Here is a 12,747-nt window from a genome sequence, read left to right on the forward strand (position 1 = left end):
ATAGGTAGATCCTCTTCCATAAAAGAATTGTGAGGATTTGCTTTTATATGGTATTTAGAAATATAATGCTTTAAATGTTTGACTGCTGCCACCTCTTCACCTGCAATAAACCTATTTCATTGTATGCAGGGGCCTTTAACGTATTTTTAAATAAGCTGAGGAATTCTTGCATTGTTATAAAATTGATCGTGAACTGACCGTCTTAATTTAGCACTGATTTCTCTCTCAATTCCCCCACATCCTTTTTGTACATTTGCCTTAATAAATATACAAAGAAGTTTATATGCAGCCTTCCCATCTATTTGAGCAGGAACTGATCAGGTGAAGAATTTAATAGTAGTATTATTTATTTAGAGCATTTGAGTCCCACTCTATAGCCAAAAAGGTTCCCAGGGCAGCTTCCATACCATCAAAACAAGACAGTCCCTATCCTCTGACTTACAATTAAACCCACAACACCCAAGGTAAAAGGGACAAGGAGGGAAGAGGAAAACTCACACACTGGTTTCTATACAGGTTTCTGTAATGATCAGCTGGCCCAGATCACAGGCAGGTGCCTGATGCAGGTAGGCCCCCAGCAAGGTGGATGGAATGAGTGAGTGCTACTGCGTCCCGTCTCCCCCACTGAGGCAGCCAGAATTGCACTTCTCTCAACCTCATTCTGTGAAAAAAGTGTTATAAGAATTTAAGGACTCAAATACATAAATGTTCATAAATTTACAAGGCAAACACATACATAAGTACTTAAACCACGTGTCTGAAATTGTACAGGAGAGCAATCCTGAAACCATTTTGACTCTCCCAAATTGACCTTAAATGTTTCTCTGCAAGGAGGAAGGAAATGGGAAAGCCTCCCCATTGCCTCTTTGATCACAAATCCTGTCTTAAGGGTGTATTTGTGTATGAATAGGGGGGGCCTGTGACCTGGGTTCAGGAACTGAGTATTTGCCATCACAAAAGAACGGCCAGGATGCCCAGGTAAAAGCAGTCAGTGACCATTAGCAGATATCCTGGCAGACAGGTTTTCTTTTGTAGACTGCCTCCTTCTGTGATGTATGTATGATGTTTTTGGGGGTGGTCTTGAGCTACAGGGGAGGCAGAGATCTTGCAGCTGCAGTTTTTTTCTTTATAATAAAGGATCAAACTTGTTTTCCTTATATGCTGAGTTGGTCTCTGTCATTTTCCCGACCGAGGTTGAACCTAGAAAATTGCGGTTTCCTCCAAGTGGGCTCAGACCTCCTTACGAGGCTGTGACCCTTTTTGGGGAGGTATAGTTTCTTAGAACAGCCTCTATTATTTTCTCCTACCGATACAGAATCTACATAAGGACTCTATACGAGCTCAGTCTCTTGGTACCCCATAAGGGGAAAAGGAGCAGTTTTTTCTTATAACAAAAGGCACATGTGCAAGCCTGCAACTGCCTCCAAGCCAAGGGGGGTTGGAATCCCATTGCAACTGGGGAGGCGCTCCCGGCTCCCAACTGAAGGTGCAGGGCAGCCAATAAAGGACACACAGCAAGCTTGGGTCCCTAGATGTCCTTGAACTACAATTCCCATCATCCCTTACCACTGGCCAAGGTGGCTAGGAATGATGGGCGTTGTAGTCCAGCAACATCTAGAAACCCAGGCTGCTCTATAGTTCCCTTTATTGGCAGCGCTGGATGCAGCTTGGTAAGTGCTGAAACGGGATGATGACCTCTTCTTGAGGTTTTCTACCTCTATGGTCCCCTGAGCCAAGGGGGACACAGTTTCAATGAAGTCCTTATGAACACTGCCGGTACTCGGTCGAACTCGGCCTCTCCAAAGCAGAGCGGGCCTACGCCGTTGTTGGCATCCGTCTGTCTCGGGAGACAGTGGAGGGGAGCGGCTTTTTGGGGTTGAATCCTGCACCGCTAGAGAGGTAAAAAGGATAGAACGGCGCCACTCTAATCCCGTGCCAAAGTCCGCTTTCAATCGACAACCGGAAGTCTCGGAGAGACTGTGCCCTTTAGGGAGAAATGTCGCGGCCCCTTGCCAAGCGAAGTCAACCGAGAGGCACCACCTAGAAGGGCCGCGAAGCCCCACCGACGGAGCGCCGTTTCCGGTCTGAAAGGAACGCTTGCCCATTTTCTCTCTCCTTTACCGGAAGTGTACCTGCGCTCGTGGTCCGGGCCTTGTTCCGTTTCCCTGAGGGAGGCGGCGTTGGCGGCGTTTCCGCTCTCGCTGTTCGCCGTGGAAACGCGGAGCGGAGCGGCTGGACATTTATGTGGGTCCCGCGAGCGGCGGGGAAGGAGAGGGAGGGGGCGAAAAGGGGCGGCTCAGCGGCGCCCTCTGGCGGCCGAAGCGCGGAAGAGCAGGGAGGGCCGGTGGGGAGGGGTTGCTATGGCAACGGAGGGGATGCTGGACCACTCGCCTCTGGGATGCTGCTGATGCTGCCAGGGAGGGAGGGGCGGCAGGGGAAGCTTCGTTTTTGGGAGTAGGGGGATGACACAATGCAGACCTGTGAGCTTCTGTGTATGTTTGGCAGGCAGGAGAACCCCCAAACCCGAACTTCGTTAGCATTTATGCAGCTATTCTGAATTCATACCCTGCACAATTGTCAAAACAACAGTGCCTCAAAGTGGTTTACGATAAAAGGTTAAAACAATAAAAAAACACAACAACGGCATAAAAGGTACAAAAAGTCAAAATAACAAAATTATTAAGTTTTGTTGTTTATTAAATTTGCATACCACAAAGATCACAGGGCAGTTCACAACGTAAACATGCAAAATGAGAACACATAATAGATTTTTAAAAATGAGACGTAAGAAATGAATATGAATAAATAAGTACACCAGCACCGGACTCCAACGCAAAGAAAAGATGACAGATTGATGATGGCAGATAGTTAAGGGAGTCCTTTCTAATGGACTGAAAGGATGTTTAAAACAATTTGAAGCACAGGGAGCCAACGGGATGCACCTCAGATGATGATGATGGACTACAGCTTGGCTGGGGCTGGTATGAGTAGGGAGTCCGGCATCATTTGGAGGGCATCATGCTGGCTACCCTTGATGCCCCCCTGAAAAAAGAGGGGGGGTTTAAAAAACATATCAGCATTTCTAAGTGTCTTGGTAAGCTTGTTTAAACAAGAATGTTTTTAGCAGGCACAGTTCCTAAATATGGCAACCCCAGTTTAAAAAAGGGTCCTGAGCATCTAGGACTGTTAGAAAGGACAGTATGTATGTATGTATGTATGTACCGGTATGTATTTAAAAATAAAAATAAAAATACACCACTTGATTGTAAAACAACCGCCAAACCTCAAAGTGGTTTACAAAAAAAGGTAAAGCAATTAAATTCTCAATAAGTAAAAATTAACAACAATATTTTAAAACTTTCACAGAGCTAAAATGACAGCAGACTAAAAACAAATAAAAACTCGCACCTACTTTCTAAACATCTGAGTAGGCTTGTCTAAACAATGTTTTTAGCAGGCACCGAAAAGAGTACAGTGAAGGAGCCTGCCTGATGTCAATAGGTTGGGGAGTGCCACAGTGTAGGTGCCACCACACTAAAAGATCAAGTTCTTACAAACGTGGAACGGGTGTTTTGTGGAACCTGCAACAGTGCCAGTTCCACTGGGCTGGTCAAACAAATATTCTGATATGCTAGAAAGGAGCTTCCTAGGTTACAGGCATAAGAAGATCTAATGTATCCAGTATCCTCTTCTCACAGTGGCCAACCAGATGCCCAATATGGGAAGCCGGCCTGCAAGCAGGACCTGAATGCAAGAGCATGCTCTGCTCCTGAGGCTTCCAGCAGCTGTTATTCAGAGACACACTGCCTTTAACAGCAGAAGCAGCGCATAGCCCTTGTGGCTAGTTGCCGCTGGTTGCCGTTTTCTCTATGAATTTGTGTAATTGTCTTTTTAAAGCCATCCAAGTTGGTGGTCTTCGCTATCTTTTGTGGGAACAAATTCCGTAGTTTAGCTGTGCGCTGCATGAATAAATGCTTTCTGAATCTTTCAACATTTAATTTTATGGGAGGTCCACCATTCCTAGTATTTTGAGAAAGGGAGAAAAACTCTACCCATTTTCTCCATATCATGCATAAATTTATATTGTTGTTGTTCAGTCGTTCAGTCGTGTCCGACTCTTCGTGACCCCATGGACCAGAGCACGCCAGGCACCCCTATCCTCCACTGCCTCCCGCAGTTTGGCCAAACTCATGTTACTTGCTTCGAGAACACTGTCCAACCATCTCATCCTCTGTCGTCCCCTTCTCCTTGTGCCCTCCATCTTTCCCAACATCAGGGTCTTTTCCAGGGAGTCTTCTCTTCTCATGAGTGCCCAAAGTATTGGAGCCTCAACTTCAGGATCTTTCCTTCCAGTGAGCACTCAGGCCTGATTTCTTTAAGGATGGATATGTTTGATCTTTTTGCAGTCCATGGGACTCTCAAGAGTCTCCTCCAGCACCATAAATTTATATACCTCTATCCTATTGTAAAACTCTGATCAGATTCTATTAGCATACTCTAAGGATTAAATGCTAACTGCTGATAAAATTATATACATTAAGGACTGAGCACATGTAAAATCTCATGGAAAAGTGGGTGTTTTGAATACATTGTTGTGCCCAACAGAGAAGGTAGGCAGGAGATGATTAATGGTTTTTATTGAAGATTGGTTATGTTGGTTATGTAGGCAACGTGAAAGCCACCAGGTCTGTTATGCCTTTCCTGCTTACAGCCCATGGTAAAATAAAACGATTCCAGTACCATATTGTGTCATTTAAAGCTAAACAAGAATATGTAAAAAAAAGACCCCAAATCTTATTTTATTCATTTAACAAAATTTATATACCAGTTGATTGTAGTAAAGCCTTTAGGTAGGTTACAAGCAATATTAAAATGCAGTGTTACCCAATTTTCACCTTACCATGTTAAAGGGTATGAAATCAATTATATCAGAAGTAAAACAATAATAATAAGACTGAAATTACCCTTTGTAATTTATTTTCCACCAATGACAGGAGAGCAGCGTGGGGGAGGGTGTTGGCTTCTTCAGCCAATCAAAAAGCTAAGATACAAGAAGAGATCTTACGGGTTTTCTGAAATATATGTATAAAGTTGTTGTGACTTTATTATGTTTCAGGAAGTTTCATTAGCAATCTGGAGGTTACTGGCCAGAGGCAGCTTGCAGGTATTTTTTTAAATAAAAACAATAAACGTTTTCAAGTCCCGTTTTTCATCTACCAGGGCGATTCCATTCTGTGAAGTCATGCTACCTGGAAAATCATTGTGCCTCTCTAACAGCGCCCATAACTTGCAAAATATTATGCTGGGCAGAGAAAGCTAAATCCATGCCGTCTCATTTTGATTATTTGTGTATAACATGTCTAGCCTCTGAGGTCTTTCCACAACTACCAGTGGGCAAACTCTCTCTCTGGTCCTGAATACCTACACTTCTCCTGGATGCATGTGAAGGTACAGATCCCTCCTTCCCCAGCCTGTCGAACTCTGCCCATCTTTGCTTGTGCTCCCTGCAGGTGGATGGCAGCTCCTGAAGGATGAACGCCAAGTATGCTGTACTCGCAATGCTGTATTTTGTCCAAGGCATCCCATATGGGCTCCAGTCTGGGCTGCTGCCTATCTACTTCCGCACGCTGGGCCTCTCCTTTACCAAGATCAGCCTGTCTAAGGTGCTTTATGTGCCCTGGGTTCTCAAGGTGCTCTGGGCACCCCTGGTGGACCAGTACTTCAGCAAGAGGTCATGGCTGCTGTTCACCCTGTATGGCTTTGTGCTGACCTGCCTGGCCTGCTCCCTCATGGCCCCCGAGACAAACTTCTTCCCGGTGGCCGTCGTCCTCCTGCTCATGAACTTCTGCGCCTCCATCCAAGACGTTGCAGTGGACGCGGTGGCCATCCAGCTGCTTACGCAGCGTGAGATTGGGTACGGCAACACCATCCAGGTCGTGTCCTACAAGCTGGGCTCCACGTTGGCAGGAGGGGGCCTGCTCACTTTCCTCCATCATCTGGGCTGGCAGACACTCTTTGTGGGCCTGGCCCTTGTTTACGTTGTGGCCATTGGAGTCACCTGGAATGCTAACCTAAAACTGAAAGTGAGGTTCGATCCTCAACACAGTTGGGTCAGGTACAGAAGCTTAAACCCCTGGATCCTCCTCCAAGAGCTTCTCGTGGTGCCGGACACTCTTTGGACTGTTGGTTTGGTGCTCCTCTATAAGTTGGGTGAGTCCTCCTAAAGACTAGCAGCTACAGAACATGCTGGGGAGCCAAAATGTTGATCCGTTAGTGTGTCTTTGGGAAAGGGGTCCAGGCTACTGGGGAGAGGGTAAACATGGGGGTATTGTGTGCAGCTCAGCAAAGTCACATGATGTAGACCAGGGGTGGCCAACTCCCAAGAGACTGCGATCTACTTACAGAGTTAAAGACTGGCAGCAATCTACCCCCTTTTTCGGGGTTCAGGTCAAAGTTGGTGAGCTTTTTTAGGGAGGGGGAAAGCCCCATTTTGGGGGGTGCAGGGGGAAAAATTGAGCTTTTTTTAAGGGGAGCCAAAGTTGTTGAGCTTCTTTGGGGGGAGCCAGTGATCTACCACAGACGTCCATTGATCTACTGGCAGATCAGGATCTGCCTGTTGGACGTGCCTGATGTAGACCTTCCAAGTTGGTGCCGTTTCAGGTGTGAGAGGTGAGAGCGAGGACACTATAGTTTTGAATGCACCTCCTCTGAAGCACCTTCAGCTTCTTAGCTCTGCCGCCTTCTCCAGCCTGGTGACCTCCAGATGTTTTGGACTGCAACCCCCATCAGCCACGAGGAGGCTGTCTTACGTCATGTGCTTTTTAAGTAACCGAGTGAGCCTGCGTCTTGTGACCCACCCCCAGAGATAGTTTCTCTGGCAGTTAGGCCTCTACAGCTTGTGTGTCTGACACACCTCTGCTGGCTACTGGCCTGTTTCCAAGCACAATTCAAAGTGCTGGTTATGACCTGTAAAGTCCTATATCAGAGCTTTCCGAACGGTGTGTCGCAACACATTAGCATGTCTGCTGCAGTGCGTAGGTATGTCGCGCAAACGTTCCCCGCGCTCCTCCTGGGGTTGGAAAGCGGTTAGTTTAACCTCCGGTTTGCTAGTGAAACTGAATTACTGTGGCGCGAAATGATGCATGTCTAAAAAGTATGTCGCCAACATGGAAAGTTTGGAAAACTCTGCCCTATATGATTCTAGCCCAAGCTATCTGAAAGGCTGTATTCACCCATGCAGGCAGCGACCATTTTGCATGTGATTCTTGCAACACATGTGTCTGATTGACGTGTGAACGCCAACGCATGCATCATTTTGGACCTGGGAGAGGGCAGAATGGGGTGGGGCATAACAAGGTGGGCAGGCTTATGCTTGCCCCACTGACACATGTAGGGGCCAGGAATAGAGTCCCTGCGCAAAGTGGTTGCTGTCTGTAATAGTAAATGTTATTCCTATTCCTAATATTTGCAGCAGCTGAGGTTCCCCAGCTCAGGGCAGGCTTTGCTGGAAACTGAACCTTCATTCTCCTTGCAGGTGAACAAGGGGCGATATCCATGTTTCCCCTCTTCCTCCTGGACCATTCCTTTTCCCCACAGGAGCTTGGCTTCTGGAATGGGATTGTGGCCATGATCATCTCCATTATAGGCTCCTCACTTGGAGGCTATCTGATGTCAAAACAGGGGTAAGCGCCATCAGCCTTCAAATGGGGTTTCATGCTCTGGATTCTCCATGTGATTTTTCATCTTACTCTGCACAACGTTTCATGTCCAGAGGAGGGCAACCAAAATGGTCCAAGGCCTGGAAACGATGCCTTATGGGGAACGGCTTAGGGAGCTGGGTATGTTTAGCCTGGAGAAGAGAAGGTTAAGGGGGGATATGATAGCCATGTTCAAATATATCAAAGGATGTCATATAGAGGAGGGAGAAAGGTTGTTTTCTGCTGCTCCAGAGAAGCGGACACGGGGCAATGGATTCAAACTACAAGAAAGAAGATTCCACCTAAACATTAGGAAGAACTTCCTGACAGTGAGAGCTGTTTGACAGTGGAATTTGCTGCCAAGGAGTGTGGTGGAGTCTCCTCTTTTGGAGGTCTTTAAGCGGAGGCTTGACAGCCATCTGTCAGGAATGCTTTGATGGTGTTTCCTGCTTGGCAGGGGGTTGGACTGGATGGCCCTTGTGGTTTCTTCCAACTCTATGATTCTATGATTCACTTCCAGCAGGCCCTTTCTTCCTGCCGTGCTTTGTCCCATTTATGCAGAATTATGAGAATGCCATACACTGAGAAGTGGGGAGAAAAGAGAATCAGGAATGCCTGATTTGCCCTCTGGCAAAATCTGTATCTTTTTGCTGCCTCAAGGACCAGAAGCATTTTACAAAAACAAAAAACTAGCTATGGATCCTCAGAGGGTTGAATGGCCATTTGCAAATGCCTTTGAAAACACGCCCACCTGCTACCTATTATCCTTTGACTTCCTCTGCACTCAATTAGAAATAGCAAACATTTCCGCAGCACATCTTTTGCCCTGCATGGAACAGGTGCCCCAGGATGCTGAAGGCAGGGTCTTCTCTCCAGGGCAGCCTGACTTCTCTGCATTTGATTCATAGCCTTTTCACTTCAGCCTCTGTCCTTGCCGCCCTGCAATGAACCTCTTCTTGTGCTGTTCCTGAGAGTTTCTGCCATCCCTGTTGACTTTCCTTTGTTCCTTGTTCTCCCCAGGAACCCCTTTTCTATGCTGAAGGCCTTGATGGTATTCCGCTTCTTCAGCCTGGTCTTCCAAACACTCCTGCTGGTTGCCTATGAGGACAAAAAATCAGTCTTTGAAGGTGAGCTGAAAGCGGCCCAACACAGCAGCTGTTTCTCCTGCTTCAGTCTCACTTCGGATCTCATCCAAGAGTCACAAATGTGTTTACTGTGGTTTATTCTCCCCACCCTGAATCTGAGTGTTTGCAGTTTGCAGTTTGAGGGACTTAAATGAGGACGACCTTTTCTAATGGCAGTGCAGAGGGAATGCTGTTACATCAGGCTTCCTCCAGATGTTTTGAGACTACAATCCCCATCGTCCCTGACCACTGGTCCTGCTAGCTAGGGATCATGGGAGTTGTAGGCCAAAAACATCTGGAGGGCCTAGTTTGAGGAAGCCTGTCTTAGATGCAGCCTCTCTCACCATCCTTCCACAAATTTGGAGCCAGTGTGGTATAGTGGTTAAGAGCGGTAGACTCATAATCTGGGGAACCGGGTTCGTGTCTCCACTCCTCCACATGCAGCTGCTGGGTGACCTTGGGCTAGTTGCACTTCTCTGAAGTCTCTCAGCCCCACTCACCTCACAGAGTGTTTGTTGTGGGGGAGGAAGGGAAAGGAGAATGTTAGCCGCTTTGAGACTCCTTCGGGTAGTGATAAAGCGGGATATCAAATCCAAACTCTTCTTCTTCTTCTTCTTCCACAAATTTGCACATGCAGACTTGCAACCAGGAAGGCCAAAATTTTGCTAAGCAATGGAAACTCTTGAGTTCCTTAAGAGTTCAGGCCCAGCAGCAGGTAAAGAGACTGTAGCTCTTGAATCCTTAACCCACACCTTCTTCGGGCTTTTGGAAGCCAGCCAGACACTTGCCCCTGTTTGCTGCTTCTAGACTAACAGATCTCTCTCTCTCTCTCTCTCTCTCTCTCTCTCTCCAGTGGCAGCTTTGCTGAGCATCTTCCTGCAGCACTTCATCGCTGGCCTGGTAACCACCTTAACATTCAGCATAATGATGCAGTGTGCACAAAAGGCCCAGGAGAGCCTACAGGTAGAACTCTTGCCTCTACGTTCTGCTCCCCACCCCTTGCCCAAAGAACATGTGTTGGTTTGCTTTGGTTCTTTAAATAGCCAATTCACTTAATATGAACTAGTAATGTCTTAACTGGAGATGAGAAGGCCTGGAAAATAACCCTAGAAAAATGGGGGGGGGGCAGGCTTTTTCCGTTTCCCCCCAAACCCATTTCCCCCCAGAAAAATGTTTGTGTGTGGAATATTCAAACCATATCAAACAGTTGTTTTCAATTTTGGGGTGGGGGGTGGGGGGGCCTGGTCCCCTCCCCATTTTCCCCAGTTTTCTTCCAGGCCTTCCCATCCTGAGTCTCCTTCTTTGGAGGTCTTTAAGCGGAGGCTTGACAGCCACCTGTCAGGAATGCTTTGATGGTGTTTCCTGCATGGCAGGGGGTTGGACTGGATGGCCCTTGTGGTCTCTTCCAACTCTAGGATTCTATCTCTAGCCTTAACCACCTTCTAGTTCAGGGCTGAGGAACCTCATAGGCGAAACTGTGCCAGACATGAATCCTGAGAGCCCATGCTTTGCATGCAGAAGCAGCGGCCAGGTGATCCGAAAAGGCCTCTGGAAGAAGCCCTGACATGCAAAGTCTAGCAGGGAAGGAGCCGGGCTTAGCTTCCTTAAGGAGGGGCGGGGGACCACAACTCCACTGCCAACTATTTTACTTTTAAAAGACAACTGAAGGCGGCCCTGTTTAGGGAAGTTTTTAATGTTTGATGCTGTGTTGTTTTTAATATTTTGTTGGAAGCTGCCCAGAGTGGCTGGGGAAACCCAGCCAGGTGGGCGGGGTATAAATAATAAATTCTTCTTCTTCTTATATTATTATTATTATATGCCACTGCTGAGAAGGCCCTGCCTCCTTGAGTCTCTTCCTCCCCACCCTCCAAGTGGGGGGGGGCTTCTGCTTCTCCCTTCTTCAAGGAGGGACTCTTCCTTCTTTCTCTGCTGACTCTTAGCAGGGAGCGGAGGGAGAGGATGGCAATTCATTTAATTTTTTTCTTTAAGGTTGTGTTTTAATGCCCTGGGACCTTCGGGTGAAGGGTAAGGAACAAACGAACAAATGAATTAACATTTGCTCCTCCCTTGCTGTGCCTTCAAGAGGGGTGTGTGGAAATGAGCCTTTAGGCCAGGCATAGGCAAACTCGGCCCTCCAGATGTTTTGAGACTACAATTCCTATGATCCCTAGCTAGGGATCATGGGAGTTGTAGGCCAAAAACATCTGGAGGGCCGAGTTTGCCTATGCCTGCTTTAGGCTCTCCTCAAATATAAATGGGGAGGGGAACAATTCTGTGGCCTGGATCCCCTGCTCTCCTTACGATGCCCCTCTTTCCTCCGCAGGCCACTCACTACTCCCTGCTGGCCACCCTGGAAGTGCTGGGCAAACTGGTATTCAGCAGCCTGGCAGGCAGCCTGGTGGACTGGCTGGGCTTCGTCGGGGCCTTTAGCGTTTTCCTCGCCCTCTCCAGCACCTCTGTGGCCTACATACTGTCTTCTTCCAGAAGGTGATGGCTGCTGCCACCAGGAGGAGGAAGAGGAGAACCTGACAGGAAGCAGGGTCGTTGTGGGCCAGAGGCGGCCAAGGGGGATTTCCAGGTCTCCTCAGCCCCGTAAGCCACGATTCCTCAGGGATCTCACAGCCCTTTGTGAGGGGGAAGAGATGGAGGGAGCTGACTTGGCCAGGACCTCCCTCAAAGCCTCAGGAACTCTACTTCTATTTGCCGGGGAAAGTCCACAATTCTTCGTTCAGGCTAAACACACAAACTGGGCCCCAGTAAGAATTGTGTTTAGACCGAATCCTGAGGTCAGTTAATGCTTCAATGTTCATTGTCGGCGACGGAGAAGTGAAGGAGGGCGGGATCGCTGTCTGCAGCAGGGTGTGAGAGCAAATAAATAAACTTTTTTAAAATAAAAAAAACACACAGTTGGATTTACTTCTGAGGAAATGCTCCTAGGGTTGGGATGCAAGGTAGATGGCTTCTTGAACCCAGCTTTGCTTGGGTCCTGGAGCAGCAAGCCCCTCTGAGTCCTGGATAATGCCAAGGGACATCATGAGATCAGGATCAGGCCCAAACCCTACCTAGTCCAGCATCCTGTCCTCACAGAGGCCAACCAGATGCCTCAACGGGGGACCCAAAAGCTGGACCTCTTGAGTGGCACAGCATCTCTCCCCACCTGTTAATCACCTGATGGTCACCAACAGCGCCAGGTGACCCAAATGTCAGAGGAAAGACTCCAAAGTACACTTCCAGTTCTTCATTTGCAGGTGTGTCTTGAGTTCAGGTTGCGCCTGCAATGGAATATTCCCACCCCCCACCCCCTTTGCATTTCTGTCTTGAATTCAAGCCACCGCTGCAAAGGAGGATTCAGGAACACTTTAAAGTCTGCTTCCGACTCTTCTTCCACTTAGCCAGGGCTTGCAAGTTTCCCATAACTGCCATATAGGATGTCAAGTCAGAAAGGTGGGCATGGTTTGCTCAGAACCACCCGGTGTGCCAACCTCTGAAGCCTTTCGGGTCTAGTTAGGCCTGTGAATGGGCGACCACTCACAGGCCTAACTAGACCCGAGGCCACTCACTGGCGGACAAAGGAGAGGCCACTCACTGGCGGACAAATCACCTAGTCCAGATGGCATCCACTCTAGAGGTTTTTAAGAACTCATACATGAAACTGCTGGTCTGCTAACAAAAACCATTAGGTTGACCCTGAACTTGAGGACAAGAAAGTAACATCATTTAAAAAGGGGGGGGGGGAATTCAGAGGGCATCCTGGCAGAAACCATTATGGAAGATAGCATTGCTGGCAAGGACAGCTCATTCAGTAGAGCACAAGACTCGTCTTCTCAGGGTTGTGGGTTCAAGCCCCATGTTGGGCAAAAGATTCCTGCATTGCAGGGGGTTGGACTAGATGACCCTCATGGGTCCCTTCCAGCTCTACAATTCTA

At 47.8% G+C, this 12,747-nt stretch overlaps 1 protein-coding gene across 1 annotated transcript; it reads left to right on the forward strand.

Moving 5' to 3' along the window:
* The first annotated feature begins 2,170 nt into the window (after positions 1 to 2,170).
* MFSD3 (major facilitator superfamily domain containing 3) lies at positions 2,171 to 11,592 on the forward strand. Its single transcript, XM_033155976.1, has 6 exons — positions 2,171 to 2,244; positions 5,511 to 6,210; positions 7,535 to 7,682; positions 8,718 to 8,824; positions 9,675 to 9,784; positions 11,145 to 11,592. Exons 2-6 carry the CDS (start codon positions 5,532 to 5,534, stop codon positions 11,310 to 11,312), a joined length of 1,212 nt encoding a protein of 403 aa, XP_033011867.1. The 5' UTR covers positions 2,171 to 2,244; positions 5,511 to 5,531; the 3' UTR covers positions 11,313 to 11,592.
* The last annotated feature ends 1,155 nt before the right edge of the window (positions 11,593 to 12,747 follow it).

The sequence above is a fragment of the Lacerta agilis genome, chromosome 7, assembly GCF_009819535.1.
Source record: "Lacerta agilis isolate rLacAgi1 chromosome 7, rLacAgi1.pri, whole genome shotgun sequence".
Classification (NCBI taxonomy): Eukaryota; Metazoa; Chordata; class Lepidosauria; order Squamata; family Lacertidae; genus Lacerta; species Lacerta agilis.